Source organism: Aquila chrysaetos, chromosome 4 (assembly GCF_900496995.4).
Source record: "Aquila chrysaetos chrysaetos chromosome 4, bAquChr1.4, whole genome shotgun sequence".
Classification (NCBI taxonomy): Eukaryota; Metazoa; Chordata; class Aves; order Accipitriformes; family Accipitridae; genus Aquila; species Aquila chrysaetos.
In genome coordinates this window covers 4147694-4175120 of record NC_044007.1, presented here as the reverse complement: position 1 = coordinate 4175120, position 27427 = coordinate 4147694, and the positions used below count along the sequence as shown (strand labels likewise).

The window sequence follows — 27427 nt, the reverse complement described above, 5'->3', positions numbered from 1 at the left end:
ACATATACACCCACATGTATTTTTTTCTTACAGCTGAAATAGTGAGAGGAGACTTTACAGCTTGACTTCATCTTCTCTTCCCTGAGAAGGTTCAGACTTTTTCAGAAACAAATGAGTAGTTACTAGTGACAGGTGGGTTAGAATACTTTCTTTCCCACTCCATTGGCATCTAAAATCTTTGTAGTGGATAGCTCTGGAAACATCCTTCTTATCCTTTACTCTTAAGCGCATGCCCAGGGCCCAAAGCCTTTCACAGAAAACAGAGATTTCCTGCTTTCTAAGTCATCCTAGGAGTGTTGCATTGCGATATCAAACACAAAAAGAAAACCACAGTAAAGAATTTGTTGCTAGTAAAATGTCTGTATTAAAATACAAAGAAAACTTTCCTGTTGGGAGCAGTAATTAATAGACTCTCTTTTGGATTGGTACTAACAGCACTGCAAGTTCCATTTTCCAAACGGACCACAGTGTTCTTGAGGAATAAATTCCACCACTGTCATTCTGAACATCAGCCTAAAAACCAAAGAGGTCAAAGACAATAGTACTGTGCATCCTAGCAATATTCCAGCATCATTACACTGGCTTACTGCAGTGTGTGCCATCAGATGTGGGTTATATCTGGACACTGCTTGGTGATGGCAAACTCACAGGGCTTCCTATTGTGTTTGAGAAGGCAGTGATTGCATTGGAGCCCTTGGAGTTCTTGTTCATACCCAGGATGTCCACATTGGTTTGCTCTGGCTCGGTTTTCCTGAAGATGTTTTTCATGGTTGACTGGAAGTTATTGGTGACAAAGCAGTAGACAATGGGGTCCATGCAGCTGTTGAGGCTACTCAGAGTCACTGTCACATGGTAGACGAGGAGGCTGACATCATGGGGCATGTCTGGGTTGACGGAGATTGCTACCTGTCGCACGTGAAAAGGAGTGAAGCAGATCATGAAGATGATGAGGACGGTGATGAGGAGTTGCACAGCCCTCATTCTCCTCTCCCGACTCTGGTGCATGAGGCTGGGCTTGGACAGAGCACACATAATCCTGGTAGTGAAGAAGATGATTATGATGAGGGGGAAGAAGTACTCACAGACCATCAGGACCAGAATCTTTGAGAGACAGCATGCAGCAAACTGTATTGCCATGGTCAGAATGGAGAAAGTCACCACAGTGGCAAAGATCCAAATGAAGACGCAGATCCCCTTGGCACAGGTGGGGTTCCTCCATTTACGTGAGGCCTCCACCTGTACGATTGCCAGGTAACGGTCAACGCAGATGCATGTCAAGAAGAGGATGCTGCAGTACATGTTGACAAAGTAGCCAAAGATATGAACCAAGGAACAATTCAGGCAGTCCCCTGCACTGTAGAACATGATGATCCGGACAGGCAAGGAAAAGCCCACCAAGAGATCAGTAACAATCAGGTTGATGGTGTAAATAACAGAGGTGGTTTTTGTCTTGGTACGGAAGCAGAAGACGTACAGCGCCAAGCTGTTTAGCACAACACCCACCAGGAAAATGATGGCATTGACTACCATCAGGGCAATCCACAGGCTGTAAAATTCTGTGTACAGTTCTTTGTCGGGGTGGATGAACTTGGAGAACAAGTAAATGCTGGAGTTGGGTTGCTGGGTGGAGTTGATAGAGTCAAGGGCTGGCAGTTGGGTGGAGGAGGTCGGCATGGTCACTGGCTTCCCAGCGATCTGGAAGAAAAGAAACAGAGGTATATTGATGGATATGTCAGCATTCCTTAGGGCTCAAAATTTTGTCACCTAAGAACATTTTAACCAATGTATTTGTACATCCTCAGCAGTTATATATATTGCTGTACTCTTTTGAGGATCTCATCTGCCAATGTGGGATTACCAATAATCGCTAGGAAAATACCTGGGTTTATAATTAGTGTTTTCCAGTGTTTCCAGATGCGTGTTTTGGAGAAGACACACAATCCCCACTTCAAGTTTCTCTTCCTCTGCCCTGTGCAAAAGTGGTTTTAAGGCCTGAGCAAGAGCAGAGATGTGAACTATGCCAAGGGGAGCAAAGGAGAAGGGGAAGTTGGGGGACCTACACATGGTAATGTTTGAGCCAGCCATATGGCAAATGGCCCAGAGAAATAGATGGGGTTGCTGAGCCCAAGCAGGGTGCCTTGATGCTCATGGAGGGCACAGGCCATTTTCTGCTGTGACAGGGAGGGTCAGGCCAATATGAGGCTCCTACCAAGTCTTGTTTCCAGAACATGGTACTTATTCTTTTTAGTCCTTCCTCCATTGGAGCAGCTTCTTCCAAACCGGAGGCTCTTCCTGCCCTGCCATGGGAGCAGGATAGTGCTGGCAGCCAGAAGACATTTGCCTAACCTATTGGCACAACCATAGCCCCAGAATCTGACTCCTAAAATATCACATTCCTTCCCTGGGCTAGGTGATCCCATTAGAAAGATACATGCAGCAGCATTTTTAGGAACTGTAAGACTTTTGTGAAATCAAAGGATGGCTGAATTTTCCAGGAAAGCACAAGCAGGTTGTGTGGCATCTTCCAGAGATCTGCACTCACAGCAACAGCAGCCGGGAGATTTCAAACCAAGGGCGTCAGCCGCTAGTCCTGCCAGGGTTTGACAGTTTAATTTGCAAATCATTCCTGACTTATACACTATTTTAAACTGATTTGTATATTAAAAAGATAAAAAAAAGCCCAATATATACAGAGACTTGGCTGGTTTCAATAAAAATAAATGGTTGAAAAATGTCTGGAATATCTCAAAGTGGCTGAGCAGGACTTTGAGGTTAAAAAAATCAGCTTGAATCAGCAGAGAATGATGCTGAAAGACTTGAGTTATGAGGGTTTGAAATCCCTGCTACCAAAGAGCCAAGTGCGGAAGAGCTAGGAGACAAGGAGCTGCAAACACATCTTCCAGCGCTCACAGGAACCGCAGTATGCCTAGGCTGCGTGTCTCAATGAGGAAGGCTTGAATTGCTAAAGGAATCTGGATATCTAGCTCCCCCAGGCATGTCCCATCCTCTGCAGCTGGCTTTCTGCCTGCACTAATCCTTTTTGCTGCTTGTGGGGCTTGGAATAGACTGAAGGTGTCCCATTTCCTGTGAGAAGCTTCGAGACATTTGTGGCCATGTACAAAGCGGAGGAGGAAACTACCTAGGTCAGAAGCCTTCCAGTGAAAAGTGGATCTTAAGGAGAGTTCCTGCTGGCCAAAAGCAAATGTTTTGCAGGGACGGTCCTAACTGGGTCCAGAGAGCATCACAGCAGCTCTGGGCCTGCCTGACAAGTGCCAAAGCCTTATCCTGCCCAGCCATCAAAACCTTGCTTATTGCGCTAATGAACTACAAATCCCTGCTAGCTGTAACTCTCAAGCTCTTGAGCTCCAACACATCTCCTGACAAAAATAGTCAGGCTTCCAGGTCTCTGGGATAAAGAGCTGGGGAACTGAGATTTAGAAGAGATTCCCAAGTCTCTGTGCATTTGCTGGACACGGCACTCCTGATGTGTCTCACCAGGGCTGAGCAAAGGGGAAGGAGGAAGGCTCCTTTGGCCTGTTGGCAATGTACCTCCTCATGCAACCAGGAGGCTGTTTGCCTTCTTTCTCACAAGGGTGGATTGCTGGCTCATGTGCAGCTTGGTGTCCACCAGGACCCCGAAGTCCTTTGCAAAGACACTTTCCAGCTGGTTAGCCTCAGGCTGTACGGGTGCATTCCTCCCATCCTGGTAAAGCCTCTGCTAGACCCTCTCCTGCCTTTCAACATTCCCCTGAACAGCATTGTCCCAAACTGGACAATTCACCAATGATGAATTGATGGAGGTAATAACTCCCCTCCATCTGCTGACACAAACCTCCTAATGTAGAACAGTATGTGCTTTGCCTTGTCTGCAGTGAGTGCACACTGCTTGCTGGTTCTTTTTCAGTCTAAGGTCCACCGTAACACCTGTGTCCTTTTCAGTAGAGCAGTCCCCAGCCTGTACTGGTGAATGGGATCATAGGATATGGCCAGGCAGGCTTCTGTGGAGGACCAAGTGATCAAAGTGTGGGTTCCTTCCTGCCCCTTCTTACTTTGGAGAGGTCTGGGAATTAAGTATGTTTGGTAAATGGTCAACATTCAAGATCAAGAGTCCTCATGGGATGCTACAGCCTAGTCACGGTTATTCTGTATAGTTCATTCAAGCCAGGTGAGCATGAAGCAGGACATTTGTTGAACAAAAGCAGAAATTAGGACTGAGAATTTAGAAGACTAGATGTGAAGTTCCCTCTGGAAATTCTTGGAGACGTGACTTTGCCATCATGATGGAGCTTAGGTCTGTTGGCCTGCAGTCTGGTGATTGCTCTAGTTTCTTCTTGCCTCTCATATAGTCTATGGAAGTGCTGTTAAAGAAAAAGCTGGTTTTTAATATCCTTGAACTTGGACGGATATTTATAATCAAATGGCAATTTGTTCTGTTTAGGTAGCCACTCAAGCCCAGGTAGTTGAATTGTCCATTGGAATGGCTGGTGCTCAACCATAAAGCCCTCCTGAGATCAAAGCCAGTGCCAGATTATGCTGCAGGACTGAAATCCTGAAGCCTGGGGACAGAACAACTGAAATGTTCCAAAGAACTGCTGGGCAACGAGGAGCAATCCTAATTTCTGTCCACTTTTACACTTAGGCCGTATCCAGCAGCAACCGGACGTTGGAACATCTTGTGTTTCAGGAATGTCCAGATTACCTCACCCTGCTCTGAACTCTGGTGGCAGCCAAAGTAGCACACATGTTCACGTTATTTTGTCTGGGTCTGATTGAGCCTGCAGTCTCCTGGGGGAGAGTCTTGTCTCTTTACATTTTGTGCCAAGCACGCTGTCAGTGAATAACAGGAAAAACTGGACCCAAGTCTGGCTGAAGGTAGTGGAGTTGCAAAGTCTGGCACCTGAGAAAGATGCATGGGGAGGATGCAGAACACTGGCCCATTTTCTAATGATTTTCTAATATTCTCACCGTCTGATCTTCTGTTTGTTTACTTCACTCCTTAATTACAAAAACTGAAACGAGCAGATACCAGGATCTGCTTCCAGATTTCTCTTTGCAGATGCTGTCAAGAGGAGCACTGCGGAAGCCACTGCACCAGTGCAAACCAAGGAATAAAGACTTTGTTGCCCCTCGAGTGCAGCATGAGCTTGTATATCTATGTTCATACACATAGTTGAGCAAGGGGAGAAGACAAAATCACCCATCCCATCCCTGGGAGTGTATTGTGTTGTGTACGCATTTGTCTTACTGTAATTCTAAGGCACTGGCTGTTTGTTCTGAATTTACATCTTGTTAGTAGCTTGCCTCCTCTGGGAGATTTTTCTTCAGTCTCAGATCCTTTATCACAAACACCTGATATTTATCTTACATTTTTCCTTTCCTGCCTCAGTGAAATCAGTAACTCAAAATGCATTCAAGTGTTCCGCATCCTCACAATCCTATTGAGGTTATGTAGGGCACTTTACAGACTAATAGAAAAGGATCCACTATGAGTACTGTCCATGCACAGAAGTTAAAATCATCAGCATATACAGTGTGCTGGCTTACATAGTCACCTCTTCCACTGAGGCCCATGTGCAGTGAAATAAAGTCCAGATATTATAAACTGCTAAAAAACAACAGGTAACATTTTGTTTGCCAAGTTGAATATGCAAAGGAAGAGCTGAATTAGAGTCTTTTCCCAGTCCATTGCTGCCCTGTCTGAACTCAAAATCCAAGCCACTACATGAAAGAAGTACCAACAAATTTAATTAATTCTGAAGATTTCCTCACTGACAGCCTGTGGAAAAGCTGCCTTTTGGGCTGCAGTGGGAAAAGTCTTCCTCTAATCAAATCATTACTGATGGATGTTTGGGTGAACGGCCTTTTCCTTTCTTTGTGGGACTGTTCTCATCCCATGGCTCACAAGCAGAAGGGACGGAGAGCTGGACTGGCAAAGCAACAGCATTCCTCTAAGTGCTTTTAATGAGATGGAGCTGGACCAAACCCCTGGTTAACAGCTACTAAGTATTTTTCCATTGTGAGTCTCCAAGCACTTTACAAAGGTACGTTGCCCCATTTTGCAGCAGGCTGAACAAGGCACAGAATGGCAGCGTGACCTCGCGTCTGAGGAAAAGCAAACATTTCCAAAGATTTCCAATTCTGCCTCACCCCCACCCCCCGTCAAAAAATTACAGCAACCAGGTCTCTCTCTCTGCCATCAGAAATCATCATGCAGGTGTCAAAGTGAGTCAGTTCAGCTACCCATCACCATGGAGTGGTGGCATATAGCAGCCACTGGGGGTCATGGCTAAATACATGAGAATCTTTGCAGCCTCTGCAAACCTTTATTTTGCTATTTTTCATACTATTTATTGCTTGCAGCTCTGGCATGAGCTCATGAAGAGCTACAAGAACCACAATCACCTTTGCTTACAGAGTAAATAACTCTTGTGCTAACCCCCTTCCTAAAATCTTCAAAGAGTTTGGAGCTCAGCCTTCTTCAGGCCTAATTTAGCTCTCAGCCCCCCAGATTTCCATGCAATCCCTGTTTCTTGGAGCTGCCAGTCTGCAAAGCCCAAGATGGGTAAACACACATCCTTCTGAGTGCTGTCTGACCGCGCCAGTTGGCCTATGCTGTTATATTATACCTCTCAGGCTGGATTTTGTCTGTCTGGCTGTAAGACTGTGGGTAGCATTTCCTTAAAAGTACAGCAGGCATCTGGGTAGAAATGGGATAAGGGGAGGGACAGAGACTGGAAGTTGACCTGGTTTCACTCGTTCTGATAAAGGTCCCTGCTCAGCACTGGGAGAGGGGGACTTGCTCTGAAATACTTTCTCATTGTTGTGTGACACGACCAATTCCATCATTCTTGGGCCAAATAGGAAACAGATGGTAGCTGTGCTGAAACCAGGTCCTTCAGCCTCTTCCCTCACTGCTTGGTATCACACTCGTTCATTTAGCATGTGCAGCTCAGTGCTATGTCTGCCCCAGGAGGATATCCTTGACCATTCTGTATTTTGTTCCACCCAACTTTTTTCTTGGTGTCAGCCTTAAGCTTCACCCTCCTCTTGCTGAAGTTAATGGGGTTCATGTCCTTGACCCAGGGGACTTCTGGATCTGGCTCAGCAATTCAAGTAATGGGATACAAAAGAAAAGGCAGGTCAGGCAACTAAGCTTTGTCCTAACTGCTCTCCAAAAGGGTTATTTATTGGTGTGTTGAGATAGGATCTCTGCGTGCAGACCCAGAGACAGAGAACGAGAGAGCCATGCACTGGGATCGGAAAGATGAAAAGGACATTAACAAGCATGAACGCTTGTTATTTAGTATAAACAGCTTCAGCTTTTCTCATCTCCCTGTCCTGAATCAGAACATCTAATATGGCAACCTGGCTCCTCTATCATCCCTCCTGTCTGGGATGGCAGCAGCTTGTGTTTAGTTTTGCAGCCTTTCCGTGTTTAAAGTTCCCTGGGTGATTTATCATCATATTTATAAATGAAGGGTTAAACTCACTCTCTTTCAGTTTAAATTGTATGATTCTCCTTCTGGCAAGCTCTCACTCAACTCTGGCTCAAACTGGCCAAATATGGTGTTTTTGTGCATGTCGAGGACCTTGCCCTATACGTGATAGAGCTTGTTCTGTGTGTGCCTCATGCTCAGCCTGGGGAGGGTGGGTTTGCTGACAGTGGGAGCTGAGGGAGAAAGAGAGAGAAAGGGAATGAATCCAGCTGCTGAAAGGGAAAACCTGGTGCCCATCTAGTCCTCAGGCTGTGAGAAGGGAGCTGATGTCCAGGGGAAAAATATCCTACACTGAAGCAGAAATGGGGCTATTCCCAGGGCGGGGAAGATCCCATATTTGTGGGCATCAGATCTCTGCTCTCACTTGATTCCTGGGCACTGATGTCTCCTAGAAGCCTCCAGGTCTGAGGGTGTTCGGAAAGAGTGTGTGAAACACCCACTGCTGGGGAATTGCAGTTGGAAATAGCAAAACCCAGTCCGGAGTTGGATTATTCCTTCCCCTCCAATGCCATGGAAATAAAAGGTGCTTTGGAGACACAAAACACATAGTTCTGTGACTGTCAGATTAAATGTCACCTGCTTTCTTATGTTTTCATGACTTGCAGTGGCTCGCTGGATGAATGCTTTGCCCTGATTGAGATGCTTATTATAACTTTTTCCCATGTGGACACTTGGCTGCCTTAATGAGCACTCACGTTCCAGTTCTTCCCTTGGCTCCGACACTTGTTTGACTTTCTCTTCTCTTTGCTGTCTAATTTCCTGAAAATTGAGGTGATCTTTCCCTTCTGCCAAATTTTGTTTGAAATTAGTCAACAGATTGAAAAACATTAAAAGGAGAGAGGGAATCAGAGCTGATGAACACACAAATAGGGACTGAGAGTGATCCTTGTTTCCTTTAATATGAACCTGCAAGGAGTTTGCAGCACTCTCCACCACACATGTTTTCATTTAGGACTTATTCCCTGCAAATTGACAATTGCTTTGGCATTGAAACACTGCAAACAGGGCTGGATGGTTCTTCGCAAAGAGAGAGCATTGACTGCCTCTCATTGTTTTCCTGAACAGAAATAATTTCAAATTTACACCAAATCATGTCTTCCTCATGGCAGAATCATAGAATCATAGAATCATTTAGGTTGGAAAAGACCTTTAAGATCATCGAGTCCAACCGTCAACCATGCCCACTAAACCATGTCCTGAAGTGCCTTGTCTATGTGGTTTTTTAATACCTTCAGGGATGGTGACTCAGCCACTGCCCTGGGCAGCCTGTTCCAATGCCTGACAACCCTTTCAGTAAAGAAATTTTTCCTAATATCCAATCTAAATCTCCCCTGCTGCAACTTGAGGCCATTTCCTCTCGTCCTATCTCCAGCCACCTGACAGAAGAGACCAGCACCCACCTCACTACAACCCCCCTTCAGGTAGTTGTATACAGAGAGCGATAAGGTCTCCCCTCAGCCTCCTTTTCTCCAGTCTAAACAACCCCAGCTCCCTCAGCCGCTCCTCATAAGACTTGTGCTCCAGGCCCCTCACCAACTCGGTTGCCCTTCTCTGGACACGCTCCAGCACCTCCATGTCTTTCCTGTAGTGAGGGGCCCAAAACTGAACACAGGACTCGAGGTGCGGCCTCACCAGTGCCGAGCACGGGGGAACAACCACCTCCCTGCTCCTGCTGGCCACACTATTTCTGATACAGGCCAGGATGCCGTTGGCCTTCTTGGCCACCTGGGCACACTGCTGGCTCATATTCAGCCGGCTGTCAACCAACACCCCCAGGTCTTTCTCTGCCAGGCAGCTTTCCAGCCACTCTTCCCCAAGCCTGTAGCGCTGCATGGGGTTGTTGTGACCCAAGTGCAGGACCCGGCACTTGGCCTTGTTGAACCTCATACAGTTGGCCTCGGCCCATCGAACCAGCCTGTCCAGATCCCTCTGTAGAGCCTTCCTACCCTGAAGCAGATCAACCCTCCCGCCCAACTTGGTGTCATCCGCAAACTTACTGAGGGTGCACTCGATCCCCTCGTCCAGATCATTGATAAAGATATTAAACAGAACTGGCCCCAATACTGAGCCCTGGGGAACACCACTTGTGACCCGCTGCCAACTGGATTTCACCCCATTCACCACAACCCTCTGGGCTCGTCCATCCAGCCAGATTTTTACCCAGCGAAGAGTACACTTGTCTAAGCCATGAGCCGTCAGCTTGTCAAGGAGTATGCCATGAGACACAGCGTCAAAGGCCTTACTGAAGTCCAGGTAGACAACATCCACAGCCTTCCCCTCATCCACTAGGTGGGTCACCCGGTCATAGAAGGAGATCAGGTTGGTCAAGCAGGACCTGCCTTTCATGAACCCATGCTGGCTGGGCCTCATCCCCTGGTTGTCCTGCACATGCCATGTGAGCGCACTCAAGATGAACTGCTCCATAATCTTCTCCAGTACCGAGGTCAGGCTGACAGGCGTGTAGTTCCCCGGATCCTCCCTCTGACCCTTCTTGCAAATGGGCGTCCCATTGGCAAGCCTCCAATCGTCTGGGACCAACCCTGGATTGCTGATAAATGATGGAGAGTGGCTTGGCAAGCTCCTCTGCCAGCTCCCTCAGTACTCTTGGATGGATCCCACATGGTCCCATAGACTTGTGAGTGTCCAGACGGTGTAGTTGGTCACTATTTCCTCCTGGATTATGGGGGCACATTCTGCTCTCCGTCCTTGCCTTCCAGCTCAGGGGGCAGAGTACCCTGAGGATAGCTGGTTCTCTCAGAACCAGCCTGACTGGGGACAGATGATTGATAGCTAATTGCCTGGTGTCTGCACTAGTTAGCCATGGTATGCTTGCCTATGTGTAATGAAGAGTGTGATGGCCAGCAACTCCTACTTTGTCCGGTGGTTTGAATGGTCATGTGCTGAATTACAGCCTTTGTCTGAAAGGAGAAAGGTGTGAACCTACTTTGTACAACAGCAAGAGGGATTAACCCCCCGCTACTGACGTTTGCATCTCTAAAGTTGCCCATGAGAATCAGATTTCCCACATGGCCAGAGGAAAAACTTGTACGTCCAGTCCCAGGCATAGCCAGGTGTTGTTCTTGAAGTCACATAAGCAATCACAGACTAAGGATGTGTGGAAGCTAATGCAATGTTGGTTGTTGGGCTGGTGTTGCTGATGTGCTATTGAGCCATTGGCCTCTAGCCTGATATGCCCAGTTAGCCTACATGTGGTCCTTCATGTCTAAGGCCCTGCTGTGGATGGGCAATGGGTATTGGTGTGAGTTGTGGTCTGAGCTCCACCCACCATGCTGTGTTTTCAATGCTGTGTGTGCACATGGGCGGACCCCATGCCGCCCAGCAAGCCTAAGGCCAAAATCAGGTCCTCTGGGAGTAAGGGACCCAGATGCCTGGTTCAGTTTGGGACAAGCAATAGCCTGTGGGTGTCCAAGCAATGATTTAGTCCAACAGGTCATCCTAGGCCATGAGGGATCACTGCCAGTTTGAAGAGGGAGAGCACAACTCTCCAAACTGCATTCCTCTTCTTCATGGAGCAAAGTGACCCAGATGGCAGGAGGGCCACTGGGTTTAGCCCAGATGCCCACTCTCTGCATCTAGGCTTGAACCTGCTGCTTAATACTGGGTGATGGATCACCAGTCCTGGACACCCCAGAGACAATCTATTTAAAACTTGGGAAGATCTGCATGGTCCTCCCCCAGCCCTGTCCTAAGCATGCATGGCAAATATGGAATAAAGCTCCCAAAGATACACAGAGCAGGAAATTCATGTGTTGGCAGATTTCTTATGAGCTTATACCTTCTCTATGCCCATTTGCAACAGTAATGCCTCAGCCTTTGGACGAAGGAACACAGATGTACATGTACAAGTGAGCAAATAAGTGGTATTATACATACATTGCCTCTCCAGACCTGCAAATGTGCACCCAGAGGTCCTTCAGCACATGTCTAATGAGGATTGCTAGTATTGGTCACCTTAAAGTGCTAATAAAGGGTTTACACTTCCACTTGCTTGTTTATACCACACTCTGTAGAAAAGTCCCTTCTGAAACGTTTAGACATCTACAATGCTTTATTGATACCGTTGCATTTTTTGTGCCCCTCTTTTCTACATTACCAGATCTTGGCCTTGGAGTGACAGAAATATTAAGTGTCTTGGTGAATGCTCTATAAATCATACTGTTAGCATTTAAAAGACCAATATGTCATAGCCTGTCAGGGCTAGTACCAAGTGCCATCTGTCACAAGGGAGCATGGAGTGACATCTCTGCAGTAGGTGCTGTGTATTTCTAGCTCTGATACTTTAAGAGAAATCAGAGCATGACTTCCTGCATGTATCTCTCTCTGTCCTGTGTGGACCATTATAATGTGAGGGGAAAGCACATATTTTTGGGGGAAATTTTTTTCCAAGAAGGTTTAAATTTTTTTTTAAAGCTAGATCTGGAAAGAAACATGTGGATTTGGAGTCTTATAGGTCCAGCCAGCAGAGATGGATTTGTGCCTGTCTTCTTGGGAGGTTGTAACAGTACAAGAGAAATGCATTTGATTTTATTGGGATTACAGTAATCAATCTAGCATTTCAAGGGTGCCTGGGACAAAGTGCTAGAAATGTCAGTCTGGAGTAACAGCTATCATGGCTGTGTACAAGGAGAACCCTGCAGTGAAAATTACCATATAGGCACATACAGGAACTTCACAGGCAAGTGCAAAAAACATCTCGGAAGATTAAACTGAGTGACATCTGGCCTGTGCATTGCTGCTTGCTTTTGAAAAGGAAACTTTTAATTGCAATCTTTGAGCACTTTTCCCTCTTTCTGCCTTCAGCTGCTTGCTTGCTCTGTCCCTTGGCAAAAAGCCTGAGAAGGACAGCGAGGGAAGAGCAGCAACAGAGGTTTGCTGTTGAGGAATACCTGCAGTCCTGCATGGCCCAGGGATGCAGGACAGAAGCAGCAATGCTCGTACCCCAGGGAGCACAGGGAATGGAGGTGACACAAATGCAAGAAGGTATGAAGGGGTGATGTAGTGGGGAGAGGGGTCAGGTGCACCATGAGCAGCAGACCAGCCCATTATGGATGCAGCTCTGCAGCCCAGCACTCACTTCAAGTTGTGCTGCTCTCTTGGCTGCAGAGGGAAACTGAGGCACGGAGCCATGCCTGGGCTTGGCCCAGGGAAGGCAGTGAGATGGTAGACCTGGTCAGGGAGCAGACATTTTTTGAGGCATCCCAGGATGGATAACCAGATCTTAACCCTTTGGGAGACTGATTTCTGTGGTTTCCTTTGCTAGGCACTGTGCTCACAGTGCTTTCAGGGATTTGCAAGTTTTGGATTTTCCAGGTTAATCTGGAAAAACTTTAAGCTGTTAGTGAGTGTGTTGCTATGAAAGCAGGGGGCATTTCTGAAGCAGCCTGGTTAAGGACGTTGGAAAGGATCTGTTTCTCCTTAGACTGACCCAGCAAGTGGACTTAGAGAAAGAAAACAGCATCTTTCCTAGAGCTGAGCTCGCACCCTGCTGCACGGCCAAACAGAGGTAAAACATCCCCAGTTGCAGCTGACCCCATGCCAGGCAGTGCACTGTCTCCTCTCCTGGCTACCAAAACCTGCCTGAATGCATTTCCCCCAAATTTCATTATTCCTGGGAATACACAGATACAAACAAGACATCGCCCCACCCCTCACAAGAGCTGGCATAGTACTTTTCAATGGGGGAAAGCCAGTACCTTCACACGCTTTTCAACACTCCTCATCTCCTTGGGAAACAACCAAATATCATGGTAGTGCTCCAAACCCCAAAAGCAGGGAAGCTCACGGTGGGACAATCCCCTCGCAGTCACTCATAGCTGCCGGCACAGCCTGGCTTTCCAGGTCGGACACCTCCTGATGAACTTCTACACCTGCCATACGGGCAGAGCCAGGGGCTTTGCGAGCTGCTCATCCACGTGTTCAACGCACAACCCTCTCTGCCACCATCCCTGCCGCAATAGCCATACTTTCCACTCCGGACTTGGGGTCCGGTCTCCAGCAATTCCCCCTTGGCCTCCCGCTGTCAACTGTCCGATCCCATGCCCCCCGCTTTCTCTCTGACCAATATCCCAAAGCATTCACTGCAATGGTTCCTGTAGTATATTCCTCCACGATGCACTGACTTACCTCTGGCCCGATCTCCCTTCTACGTTAGAGGAGCTGCCGGTAAGAAAATTTCCTTGTGGACCTGAATGCTATCACCCCAGGAAAGAGACATCTGTTCTTACAAGCAGAACAACTGGAGTGACTACAGAATATGAAGAAATGCCTAATCTCTCTCTCTCTCTCCCCCCGCCCCCCCCCTCTTCTAAATATAGCCTTGCAACTAATGGGAAAAAATACACACTACCAAAAAAAAAAAAATTTCCACTTGTCTTTAGTGTTCAGAATTTCTCCCCAAACATCTGGCTCCTTGCCCTAAATCTCTCTGAAATTTATGAAGTGCTGGAAACGCTAAAGAGGGCTCCAGCCTTCCTCACGGTGCTAATGACTGAACATCTCTAGTAAACTAAAACTGATGTTGCTGCCCCCCTCTTGTCCCCTCCCCGGGTCAATTTTCCTGTGTCTCTGTGGGAACAAAATCTCCTTGCTGAGAATTCCCCAGCTTAAGGCCACCGCAATGCCACTGAACCACCACCGTGTGACACGAGAGGAAAATACCTCTCTTTTCATCTTCCTGATATGAACTGGGATTAGACAGAAGCATCCCTGGCAGTTGCAGAAAGGTGCTGGACCAAATGCCACTAAGCCTGTGACATGCTTTGAACCAATCCAGCTGTCCAGACCCTGAGAAAAAACCTGGCATGGGGAGACAAAGGGTGACCCTACATGCTTCGGTGATGCTCTGGCTGCAGTCATTTGGGAGAGTGGTTAATAAAATGTATCCAAGGACTGGGCTGAAGTGGCTGACCGTAGATAAGCTGAAGGTAGAAAGAGAGAGTCTGAGATTCCACTGAGGACCCCCCCAACATGTTCCTCCATCCTCACACAGCCCTTCCCTACTGGTGGTAGAGTCATTGTGGGTATAAGGTCCCTCCCAGAGCGAGGATTTAAGAATCCCTTCACCCTTGGCTACATAAGAGACTGAGATTGGACAAAGCATAACGATCTATCCAATTGTTGAGGTGAGTTCAAAGCACATGGACAGATCAGCTTTCAAGATGTCTCTGCTGGCCAATGCTGTAAGGACCCAAATCTCCGAAATCCTCTGAAGTCCCACCTCATGATGGGATACCTCCTGCTCTAAATTGGGTACCAAACCCCCCATCCTGGGGGGTTTGCACAGATGTGTAGGGCTTGCACAGATGTTCTCTCCAGGAGGGTTTACAGTAGCTTTAGAGGTCCCTTCTGGGAAAAAGGACAGAAAAAAATAAAGTAGGGAGTTGCATCAAATTTAGTTGTTTAGAAGGACAGGGAGGATGGATGCTGGATTTTAGTGTCAGCCCTGGACTGCTCTTTTCCCTCACCCTTTAGAAAAAGACAACACTGGTGCCAATGCAATAAACATGCAGAATATGGCCCGTCACAACACGACAGGATCAACTGAGAGGCATTGAATTCCAGGTCAAGAGGCCAAATCCATAAATAGAGGAGAGGTAAACTCCACACATGCATGTCTCACTGGAGCACAAACAGTAGCTATGGTTATTAGAGAAGGTTGACCTCATTTTCTGGAATTAGTTTTTCACTCTTGGACCTTTCCCAGGAAGACTGAGCTGATCTTTTTTGTCTGGTTATTTTATTGATTTTCTATTTTGAGTTTTCTCACATCGAGGGGCAGTTTCTTCCCCCAATTTCAGGAACACCCTCCTTGACTTTATGTGCCCCCGACCCAGGCATCCAGCCTTTCACAAGTGACCTCCAGCTCAGGCACGTGCCTGGGCTCTCATCTGCTTTTCACTTCCTTATGACTTGGAAACGAGTGTGATTGGAAGGCCTCCATGAGTCCTGTCTGGCTAGTGATCTCGCCTTCACTTCCTTACATTTTGGGAGTTGGACAGGGGGAAGAACAAAAGAGAAGAAACCACCCTATAGTCCAATGTTGGGCAGGGTGCATGAACTGGGACCCTATCATTCTTACTGTCTATGGTGCAAATGCTTCAGTTTCTCCCAGCCTGTCAACAAAACTTTTGTAGTTAGAGAATAGCTCTATGGACTTACAAATGCAAGACTGAAAGAAAGAGGAGACTTTTCTCCAGGATGAGATATTGGTACCTACGCTCTGTTCACCTGCTCAGGGACCGCCTGGCCCTTCCTGTGCAAGGACTGGCTTGGTTTTGTACTTCTGCGTGATGCATGAGAACTTTGTTCCCATCCCCGTGCACAGGATAATGAGTGCCCTGCACTCCCCCACTATCCCAGCCTCTCCCTCCTTGCTGGATTTAGAGCTAGACTTGGAGTGGCAACAGCTGCGAAGTTTCAAGTTGTGCCTGAGATAGTGCAGAGCATGCCATATTGGGAAGCAGATGCTGCTGTTAAGGTGGAGAAGGCACATCTGGGCTCAGGGCCATGCTTTGTCCCAGACGTGGTTCCCACACTCGACTTCAGGAGGAGTTGCAACCGTAGCTGATGAATGAAGAGCTTCTATCATCTCTTGATTTTCAGTCATTTATCACCCTCCCAGAGGGAGGGGGAAAGGAAGGAAAAAAAGTGAAGCGTTAGTAAGTGGAAAATTTTCAAGCTTGTTCGCTGAATAGGCAACAGTATTAAATCTTGCAGTGAATATCTTGAGATTGTAGGTGGAAGAAGGTATTGACTCAGCCGAAATTAGCATGTAGGAGAAGGAATAATAGTTACGTAAGGGATAGGTGCTACTGTCCCATAACAATTCCTAGCAATCCCTTAACCGAGCCATGTAAAATAGGGATGGGACAGGGCTCTCTTTAAAAGTCTTCTGTGGCACAGAGCAGCAAAGCAGGATGCCAGACAGCTCTAAAGGAGGTTGTCAGAATTGTGATACCACACACCACCCTGAGGAGATGTCTTCTCAGTTTTTGTTAGGAGAAGGGTATACTTTTCCAGTCCTATTCAAAAATCATAGAACCATAGAATAGTTTGGGTTGGAAGGGACCTTTAAGGTCATCTAGTTCAACCCCCCTGCCATGAGCAGGGACACCTTCAACTAGATCAGGTTGCTCAGAGCCCCGTCCAACCTGACCTGGAATGTTTCCAGGGATGGGGCATCTACCACCTCTCTGGGCAACCTGTTCCAGTGTTTCACCGCTCTCATCATAAAAAAATGTCTTCCTTATAGCTAGTCTGAATCTACCCTCTTTTAGTTTAAAACCATTATGCCTTGTCCTATCGCTACAGGCCCTATTAAAAAGTCTGTTCCCATCTTTCTTATAAGCCCCCTTTAAGTACTGAAAGCCTGCAATAAGGTCTCCCCAGAGCCTTCTCTTCTCCAGGCTAAACAACCTCAACTACTCTCAGCCTTTCCTCATAGGAGAGGTGTTCCATCTTTCTGATCATTTTCGTGGCTCTAAAAAGGGGAATTGAGTGTCTTTTCATCCCCTGCTGCAGGTCTATTGCACTGCTGAGATGGGCTCAAGGCACATGGCTGGATCAGCTTTTAAGATGTCTCTCTTCGTGAACTCTGTAAGGACCTAAACCAGAGTCCGGTGTCTGAACATGCCTGCTTTTTTTTTAGGAAATTGAATTTAGGCTCTGTTATACTGAACAGCTGCTCACAAATGAATTATCTTCAGTGGCGAAGGAGAGCTTCTACCCAAGAAGGTCTTGGACCCAGACCTGACGGAATCAGGGCTCAGAAAATTGAGGAGCCTTTACGATGACTGTGTGGAGGACACCAAAGAGTGGGATCCTCACTACACGGAGGACACAGAAGGGTGGGATCTTCACTGAGCTGTCTGGGAAACCTCTTTTTATCAGCAACTTCAGAGAAAGTGAACTCACATGCCCATAGAACACCTCCATTGAACATTCTCCCATTTTCCCTCCAACACACGATCCTAAGACATTTTTCCACTGTCTTGCTCCTGCACCAGGAAGCAGGAGTACCAGAAGTAGAAATGGAGCAAGTAATGCCCACAGTCACAACAAACACACACAAACACGAGCCTGTCATCAGAAGAGTGCTTGCAGGGGAGGTTGCCCAGCTGATGTAGCTGCAGGGCTGATGAAGAGGCAACAGTAGATGGGCTCTGCTCGCTGCCATGTGAGTAAACCCTCTGCCATGGCAGATAAAGTTAATGGCATGGAGGAGAGTCTACATGCATTTTGCCCTCCCCAACTACTCTTCCTTCTAGAAAAACCTGCCCTGGAAGATCCCCAGGCCTTAACAAGTGCTGGAAAACACTCATGTATGTCCCTATGATGTGCACTGCCCATGAGTCCTAAATTCTTGATTCTCTACAGTCTCCAGGGCTGTCGTGGGATGCTGTGGATCAGATGCAGAATTGACCCAGAGAACTGGGTTGGTTCTCACAGATGGACCAAGGGTGGAGAAGTTGCTGTGCTGGACCCCCTTCCAGGAGTCACCTTTTACAGAGGGTAAGTGCCAGGAAAGCACCACATGGCATTTGATTTAGGGGGAAATCTGTGGACACTGAGACTCTCCCCAAATGTGTAGGAATTTTCCTCCTTGCAGAGGGGCTTGTGCTTCAATCCCATCACGCTTCCTTTTCATTAATGTGTGGGATGTACGTTGCCTTCCCCCGGAAGGAAAGCCTTGGACAGCACTGTGGGAATGTTGTCAAAGGACGAGGAACAAAACACTGGCTTCTGTCCCAGCCCTGCCGCAGACCATAGTGGAGCAGAGCAGGGATCTGGCAGGTGCTGCCTGATGGATGAAATCACCTGCCCTAGCTTTTACAGCCCCCTGCCAACAGTGAGGAGAGGGGAGAGAAGCTGATATTTGGTGGGAACAACTTGTAGCTATTCTGATTTGGTGGAGCTGAGAAGGGCCAGGGAAAACCCCTGACTCCTTATCCTACATCCAGCTTGGGTCCTGCTCATGCTGTGGGTGGCAATGTCCTTGCCACTGAGACGTAAGGGTAGGAGGCCTTGTGGACAGGAAGGAGCTCAAGGGCTGGATTTGACCCTGCAGAACTCCATTTACTCAAGCCGAGTCAAAATTGGCTCCTGCAGGGATGCCTGAATTCAGGTGGGTGCAGCAACCCCGTGGCAGAGAGAGAGGCTTTGGTGGCCACAACAGGGTCTGCAGGGAAAAGGGAGTTCACAGGGGATCAGGGCTGGGGGTTGCTCCTTGTCCCTCACTCAGTCCTGCTCCGTCGCTGGCGCAGGAAGGGGTTTTAGCTGCTGGGCTATCGAGACGTCATTCTCTGCTGTTCTCGTGGTGATCCAGGCATGCCGTGCTGGGATGTCTGGGAGATCAGAGACTTCTTTGGGATCTGAACCCTGAAACATTCATGATGGCTATGCCTAAGGTGGTAGCTGGAGGGGCTGTTGGGAAAGATCAGAGCTCTCTGCACTGAGCCTTAGGCAGAATCTGTGTCCCTCTCCTGCAATGCTGGGGCAGAAACACCAAAGAGGCAAAGAAACATGAGGTGCTTCTGCCTGGAGAAGGAGGGCTTGGACCACTGCCCCAGTCATGTTCAACACGCCCAGGGCTGATTGCCTGACTCTCAGCATGAGCAACAGAGGCTGTGGTGAGCCCTAAAAGATGGTCCAGCTGCCTCTGTAATGGCATTTATCAGGGTCCAGAGGCAGCTGCACCTACTTGACATAAGAAGCTCAGCAGAGAGCAGTTGGTGTTCCCTGCCAACTGCTCGAGTTCACAGGTGCTTCCCAGCTCACCATCCTCAGAAAACTGCAAAGGGCAGAGGCCACCACTAGCATGTGGCCCTGCCTCTGAACAGGCTCCCAATCTGCGTGTTTACACAAGGAGGGAGATCAGACAGTTGCCATATGGGGGCCTCTGCTGATGGGATCCAGCCGTGATTTGTCTGTTTGATGAGGAACAGGGAAAGACAAGTGGTTCCCAAATGATGGTCATGGATCCTGTTGGGTGAGTCAGGCACGGGGGAGAAAGTGTGTAGGAGCCAGTTTCCTGCCTGCCCGCCTGCCTGCTGCATATTTGGGAACTGACTTTTCTGACCATTGCCTCCCCCTCCATTTTTCTCCACAGGCCATGGCATTTTTGCTGACGGACCTGCTGAGCTGAAAGAAAAATGAAGACGTCTACAGTGCCCGAAGAGCAAGCTGCTCCTCTGGGTGACCCTGAGGTCTCTCCCTGGTGACTGGTTTGGAGTATGTTGATCCTGCCTTTCTACAGTTCTTGCACGACAAGGGGTGTGCTCTGTCCTGGTATAAATGTACTCTGGGGGGGTGAGTCAGGATCGCTCCCTCCATCCCAGTCTGCCTAGTTCACCACAGCTCTCACAACAGTGAGGTTTCTGACAAGGTTCCTCAGTCAAGGCACCAACAAAATGAGCCACAGAGACTCTTTGGCCACCCAACAAGGCATGTTGTGTGTCGGCTGCCCCTTGTGATCCAACTCGTATTGGGATCCCTTGCAGGGTCCTGCTCTGACCTTTCTGGCCCCCCGAACCAGCTCTGGCCAGCAGCCACCTCTTGTTCTTTTCCTGATATTTTTTTCAAATTTTCAGGAGCTAATTGCCAAGAACACAGCGTCCAGCGTCACAACCTCACCGCAGAGCTCTCCCCATTCCCAGAAAAATATTTCCTGCCGGATTTGTTTGTCACTGGGCACGTAGGGACACTGGTGCTTGGAGGGGAAAGCTACACAGGCAGCCAGGGCTTTGGCATTTCTTGGGCACATGTGCCCCAGGGAGGTCAGAGCTGGGTGGAGCAGGTCTTGCCCAGCTCTGGCTCAAGGGCTGCAAAGCAGGAATTGGCAGGACGCTTGGCGTGGCTGTACTGGGATGTGGCTCGAGGGTGGTCGAGAGAGCCCCCAGGCAGCTCTCAGCGCTCTGCTCTTGCATTTGGGGAGGTGGGAAGCACAGCGTGGCAGGGCTGAGCCAGAAAACCTCGAACGCAAGATGCTCTGTGCCCTGCGAGGCTGCGTTAAGACAGAAGGGGGATTCACAAACACATGGCAAAGAAGTGGTGAGGACCTTAGGGGACCAGTCTGGTATCTTCACCTGCTGTGATTTAGCAACAAGCACAAACCTGGTAAGGGGCAGTGGGGTGCTTCCACGGCCATCTGTTCAATGGCCCGTGTCCTTTGCCATACAAGCAGCCTAGCCCAGGAGGAAGGATGTCTGCAACTCAGAAAATCTGGTCTTTCGACCCACGCTCCTCAAATGGCTTTAGAGAAAGACATCCCCTTCCTGCTCTCTCTCTGCAAACATGCTAATCCTTCTCTCCCGTTGCCTTTGTTCGCCTGGTTTGTAGAGATTGCGAATGGCTCAGGGCAAGGCTGTCTTTTGTTAGACGTGCACAGAGCTCAGCGATGCTCTGATCTGGAACAGGGCAGCATAAATCTGATGGATTATAGTAGGAAATGCCACAGTGATGAAAAACCCTATAGGAACAGGAAGAAAAGAAAGGGCCCCATTTGGGGAGAAAAAAACCACACAACCACCCTGCTGCCTGGTTAAAAGTGATTCCTAAAATTGCTGCCTCTGGAAGAGGCTGGTACGTTTGCTGACTTTTTTTGCCTGTTATTTTGGAGGGGGTGCTTTCTTTTGTGTTTTCAGCTGTTTGGAATTACAGCTCCTGTCCCTGCAGGCAGTCCCTGCTCCCACGGTGAGCTCTGCATGAGGGGCCTCATCAGGGACAAAAAGCCACTTTCTGGGGAGGTGCCTCAGTTTCCCTATTGTTGAAACAACTCCTCTAAGCACAAGGTGCAGACATGCCCCAGGAAGTTTCCAGGAAGGGAAGGAGGGAATCATACATGTGATTTAAAGGGGTTTCTTACTGGAAATTGCAGTGCCAGAATAATCAGTTTTCTCTTGAAGACAAATGGGTGAGCAGCAGAAGCCAGCAGGCACTGTTTGTGGTGTTGGTGGGTTTTGCTATAGGATTGCAAGCCCTTTCTTCTCTCACATGGGGCAAAGGGGACCTGCTGCGAACCCAAGTCAGGTGGAAATGTGCCAATTCAAAAATCCTGAGGAATATTTTCTCTGATTGGGATGAGGTTATAGACAGGAACAGATTGTCACCACCGGTTATCAAGCAGCTTCCCTGGGAATGGTGCAAGTCTGGTTCATCTCGCAGGGCTTAGTTCATTAATACAAATGTGTACTAAATGACCAGCCCAGTTAGTGGTGGTCCCCGTGTAGAGACTTCCTTTGGGTAAGAGGAATCCTATTGCTTGTGTCTTCTAGGGCAGGGATGCTGATTGCACATCTGCCCTAGAAGACATTGCACATCCCTGCCCTCTGTAATACAGGGTTAAAGCCACAGCAGCAGCTGGGGCAGCTGGAGTATCCCCCCATGGTGCCAGAGCCGCAGGTTAATCCCATGGCTGTAACACAACCTAAGTGGCACCTTCTTTTGGGCAAATTCTCCTGGCTTCTTTAAAGCAAAAATCCAGCCTGCTGTGGTTGCTAAACTGGGCTCTGCTTCTTTGGGTGTCTTTCCATTTTCCAAGAAAAATAAACCGCAGGCTCTGTATTTTTAGATATGCCATCTGATCACAGCTAGTCATATATCAGTCCCAATACTGTGAGTCAAGATGCTGAGCTCCACTGCTTGAACTCCCTTGGGCAAGAACTAGTGGCTTGAGCCATCCTGAGTGTATTAATAAATCAGTGTGTTTAAAATAATCATGCACTTGCCTAGGTAAGCTGCTCACGAGGAATCATACCATTGGGATTTATTACTGCTAGTGTCTTAGTAGCTCTGATTCTCTGCATGAACTTAATACTGTTGTGAGTGGGAGATGAACAGCCCTGGTATGAGACAGATCTAATCTAGGCAGGGGCCAGAGGCATCACGACTCCCCTTCCTTTCCCTCTCCCACCAGTGACTCTGATTCCTGATGTCTGCCCCTTGCTATTTCAGTCCTGGGTATCCTCCGAGGTGGCTGCTGGTCGGAGTGAACTTTATGGTGGCTTCACGCAACAGTGGGGTGTGACGACCGTCTCTCTTTGTGCTGCTGACCTGAACCTGCGTTGCTGAGACACAGGTGGGAAATGCATATTCACTACTCCCAGCATTGCCAAACCCCTTTGTGGGTGGTGGGAGAAGGGGTAACTTGGGGGCAGCATATTTCCCTGGGCTGTGTCTAGTGCAACCCTGCCCTGTGCCACCCTGCTGCGCAACTCAGCCCTGGACCCCTTCAGAAAGAATCTGCTTAACCTGCCTTGCACAACAGTGTACAAACATGGAGTTATTGGTGTATTATAAATCTCTGTCCCTCACTAGCTTGCTCCAGCCTTCACAAGTCTGTGTCTCTAACACCACCGCAGCCCGGAGAAAATTTCCTGTGCGTTCGATCAAAGCAGCAGGAAGCCTTGAGGCTGGTGTGTGAAAAATGGGCTGCCTTGTTCCTGAAAGTTTATTTGTTGAGCTACTTCATCACTCTAATGACAATCAATTTATCCGCATAATTGGTAGCTGGAGACAGCATAACATGGCTTGGCAGCCTGAATTTTTCTCAGAGACGTATTGCTTGGCATATTCAACCGAGGCAAAAGGAGTCAGTCTGGCTGCTGGGGAACTGCAAATCCGTGAGTGCCAAGCAGGTGAAACCCGGCATGACAACCCACCTTTCTCTCTCCATCCTGCCAGAAAAGGATCCTCAGGATGATGATGAAATTGCACCTGGCTAAATGTCCTGCTAATAAGCCTGCTAATGCATTGGCCTCCCTGCTGAGATGGGTAATGACAAATGAGGCCATGCTGATTAGAGGGGAAGGCATGCTCCACATGTTCAGTTCACACTGCCTGTTAGCCAGCTCCTGGAAAGCGGGCAGACCGGCAAGATGGTGCTCATACGCCCCACTGAGTGCAGAGGCTGGTTGCACAATAGTGGCTTTGTGCAGTGGAGATCTGTGCCCACCACTCTGCCAGGCAAGCCATCCACCAGCAATCTCCTGTCCTCCACGCATGAATGCTAGAAATCCCCTTCGTGTCATACAAGAAGCTGGTTGCCCTGCTGAGCCTGCCTCCATGTCCTCCGCTGCTGTTCCCACGTACCCACTTCACTACATCCTGGGTTTGTCACTCTGAGAGGACCCTCGTGGGTTACGAACGCCTGCTGTGGTCTCTGCGTGGGTCCCCGTGCTCAGAGCTCAGTGCTATTTCACCTTGCTAATGCCTACCTGTGGTGAACGAGCTACTCTAATGTTGGTCTTTGCAGCTGTTTGTAGCTCTGGATGAAACAGAATTTCGGCAAACCTCCACAGCATCCTCAACCTCATACATGAGGCCAAAGCCTACTTATGATAGCTTCACTATGGGGCAGCTCCCCAAAGAGACCCAAATCCATCTCTCCAGGTGTCCCATAGAAAGGGCTGACAACCTCAGTGCATGCAAAGATGGGAAGCTGTCTGCTGGACCACCACACCAGGAGCCATACCCCATGTTTGTTAGCCTTAGGGACATTTCCCAGAGCCCCATCTTTTTGGTGGGTATTTGTAGAGAAGGTGGCCAGAGCCATGAAGAGGAGAGGACATTTGACAGTAAATCTTTTTGCACCAATGTGGAAGCAGTCATCCTTTCTGTTGTGCGATAATGGCTGTAGTGGTGCTTTTCAGGCTGTGATAGATGAGATGCACATCTTTTATGGCTTACGCATAAGAGGTAATAAAGAATTCAGTTCCTCTGTGTCTATACACTAATGGCGTATCGATCCCAGTAAATATCACACTGAGATTGAACAGCAGCATCCCCGGTTAATGTCATCCTGATGGGTGACATCATTTCTTTGGGTGTCGCAGCCAGCTAAGCCTAGTCCCATCTGACCCCCACAGCTTTACTGATCCATGTTTCTTTGGCCCCGGGCCTCACTTTTCTATTCCCCCAATTCACCCTTCACCTCAGCACAACTACTTCTGTCTCTGGACTTTGTCATGCTTAGCTGGACTCTGCCATGCCTCTCTAGGACTTGCTGGATGGTACTTGTTTCTCTGCTAAGTTGTCAATAGGATTTGCTCAGCTATCCATAATCAGTTGTTTTGAGTGGGAGCAAAATCTACAGCTAAAAGGTACAAATTAAAATGCAAGTATAAAAACTGGAGGAGAGGTAAAAGAGAGAGCAAGAAGGGATGGCAGGGTCTTTACAATATTTACAGATGGGCTTGCTAAGAAGCAGCAGACATTCCTCAGAGCGGGCTGTAGACTTTACCTTAGATCTCACAGGAGGTTCGCTAACGTGCACATTTAGGTAATATATTGTCTCACCTCCCCCTAAACCTAGCAACTTGGCATTTATAGAAACCTGCTATAACAGTCCATGGTGTAAAGGAAAGTCCAAACAATGTGCGTTTTTTGTTTTTGTTAGAGTGTTACTCCCACGCGGGATTTTTGGCTCCCACTTTAAAAAGGGCTCAGGAATTTGGATGTCTCCGTTTTTAGATGTCAGGACTCACATCTCCTTAAAGGGTGAGGTTTCCCTGAATGTGCTGAGCACCTGCCTGCTAAACACCCCTGTTTACGTGTCTCCAGCCTGTTAGAATGCGGGCAGCCAAAATCCCACAGCCCTTCTGACAAGTTGGAGTGCAGGGTTTGGTCTTCCCCCCTGAAAGGGGAAGTAGGGGCAGGACGGTCCACATCCCTACGGGAACCACGTCATCCCCAGGGCATGATACACGTAAGGGGGAGCGGAGCTGCGGTGGTGTTGTACGTGCGCGTGGTGGGATTTATTGCTCTGTTCAGCAGCCTCCCCCATTCTGCTTGCTCTGCCTCTGGGAGAACGTGCTGTGAGAGATGTTTCATGTACAATTCCTTCCTTGGCCTTTGCCTCCTTCTCCAAAACAGGGGAAGGAAGACTTGTAGGGTGCTTTTGGCACCTTTACAGTCTGTGGGGAGGGAAGAAATGGATCCCTGTGTGTGTTTTATCTCAACGCACTGGGGATATGGAGAAGGAGGCTCGAGCAGAGTGAAACAAAATGTGCTGAAATCAATTGATTAATAAAGTAGCTGCCCAGTTGCATTGTTAAGTTGCCATGTGTCCTTTTAAGAAAGGAGGGGGAAGAAGGAGATTTTCTTTCTAGTTGTGGGTTGGCAGAGATTTCTATGCACAAATGAGATAGAAAAGTTTCTTAGTAAAGAGGCTTCCACCAAAGGCAGGCTTCTGCCCTCACTTGTGCTGGTAGATGCTATAACACGGAGGTGATGGGCATTTCTGCCTCCTTTTTTCTGTGGCTGCCCAGCTTTTCCCTGCTCAGGAAGGGATTTACAGAGTGAGCTGAGATGCAGCATTGCATCTAATCATGGGTGACAGAGGCATTTGCCCCGGTGGTTTTCAATTGGGATTGTCACGCACACGTAATAGGGATTAAACTTGTATGCCCGCTCTCTTTTATTTCTGAATGGGGGAGTTTTAGCTTTGCTGAAGGAGCTGCCATTTCAGGAAAAGGACAGGCTTTTTGCTGAAGAAGACAAACTGGCCCTGGCATGTGAGAAATGTTTGAAGAGAAGGCGCCTCATGTTACCAAAACAGCTGAAATGAGTCCGAAGAGCCGCATTGCCAATTCATCACACTGCCACCGAGTATAGTTTGTGTAAATGACAGGAGATGCTCTCTCTATGATGTACTGCGGCCAGACACATCTCAGTTGGCAGCGACTTGCCAATGGACCTACTGGGGCCATTCATCCCTCTCAGCCACCCCAGCTCTGGCCCAGCCGCTTCCCTCATCCACACAGCACCCAAAGTAAGGACATTTCCATACCGTTTCCCTGGGGAAAGCTTTCTGCTTCCTAACTCTGTATTATAAAGTTAATTTTGAGCCCTCTCAGACCACTTTTTCATGGCCTAAGTCTAAAAGCCTTGTGTCTAGCTCTGCATCTATATACAGGGACACTTGCAGGATGCATATATGTATATGTAGCTCGACTTGACAGAGGTAGTCAGTATATGGAGGTATACCAGAAATACTCAAGTTTTCATGCAGAATCCCTCAGATGGCTCTGCCCAGAGCCTGCTTTTTATGTATAGACATTTGCGTGTCCTCACATGCACGTCACAGACTGAGATAATGGACCGGCACAAATGCACTTTGGCATGCAAATGGACCAGTTCAGCATCCAGAAAACCCCACATTTCCCTCGATGAGGCGTTTGCACCAGCCCTAAACTCCCTGACCCTCCTTCTACCCCTGCAGCACCTGGTGTAGGAGACTTTCCTCTCCAGCGCTCTTCCCACCCACGTGGAGCCAAACCGCATCCAAACCCACGTGCTTCGCTCTCGACCTGGCTTGCGAGGACTCCCATCCCCATCCGCATGTCTCCAAACTCTTAGCTCAGCTGGGACCGCAGCACGCTGCCTTCCTGACCTGCAGCTGGTGAATCTCCCTCCCTCTCCCCCCTCGCTCCCAGCCCGAAGCATGCCGCAGCCGGTACTTACACAGCCTGAATGAGAAAGCTCAGCTGCTGATCCCTGAGCTTGCTCCCAGATTCCTCGACTGAGCGACCGTGCGCTCGCTCCCCAGCGCTCAGCCCGGCGCAGTGATGATACAGGAACCAGACCTCTTTGGTTTACTTTTACATTGACGTCAGTGCCTTTTCTAGCCTCCACAGCTCGTTTTGGTAAAAGGATGTCTTCGGCGTGGAGGGGAGGGGTCGGAAAGGGAGAGGAGCGAGGATGAGCTGGAGATGAGTTTTTGCGACGTGGGCAGCCAGCGGTGGGAGGTTTTAGTGGCTAATGCTGAAAAAAAGGGTGCTTATGGAGCCCGCCTTGACCCTGGGTGTAGGTCATCACCTGGATATGGGTACGCTGGAGGCCTGACCCTCACATCGGCACAGAGAGCTGCTTTCCCACTTGCACCAGCACCCTGACGGGGAGCACGAGCCCTGCCT

The 27427-nt window shown here is 48.5% G+C and overlaps 1 protein-coding gene across 2 annotated transcripts; it reads right to left on the bottom strand.

Moving 5' to 3' along the window:
* Nucleotides 1-380: 380 nt before the first annotated feature.
* Nucleotides 381-27047, bottom strand: GPR20 (G protein-coupled receptor 20). Of its 2 annotated transcripts, none has more exons than XM_030012118.2 (2): nt 26976-27047; nt 381-1695 (listed from the first exon to the last, which is right to left on the bottom strand). In XM_030012118.2, the coding sequence occupies exon 2, from the start codon at nt 1672-1674 to the stop codon at nt 613-615; it is 1062 nt and encodes a 353-aa protein (XP_029867978.1). In that variant the 5' UTR covers nt 1675-1695; nt 26976-27047; the 3' UTR covers nt 381-612. The 2 variants fall into 2 exon arrangements, with proteins under 2 accessions (XP_029867978.1, XP_029867977.1); XM_030012117.2 differs by lacking the exon at nt 26976-27047 and adding an exon at nt 13641-13776.
* Nucleotides 27048-27427: the final 380 nt, after the last annotated feature.

Coding starts and splice junctions, on each gene's coding strand:
- GPR20 (XM_030012118.2), bottom strand. CDS start 1,674: ATGCCGACCTCCTCCACCCAACTGCCAGCCCTTGACTCTATCAACTCC.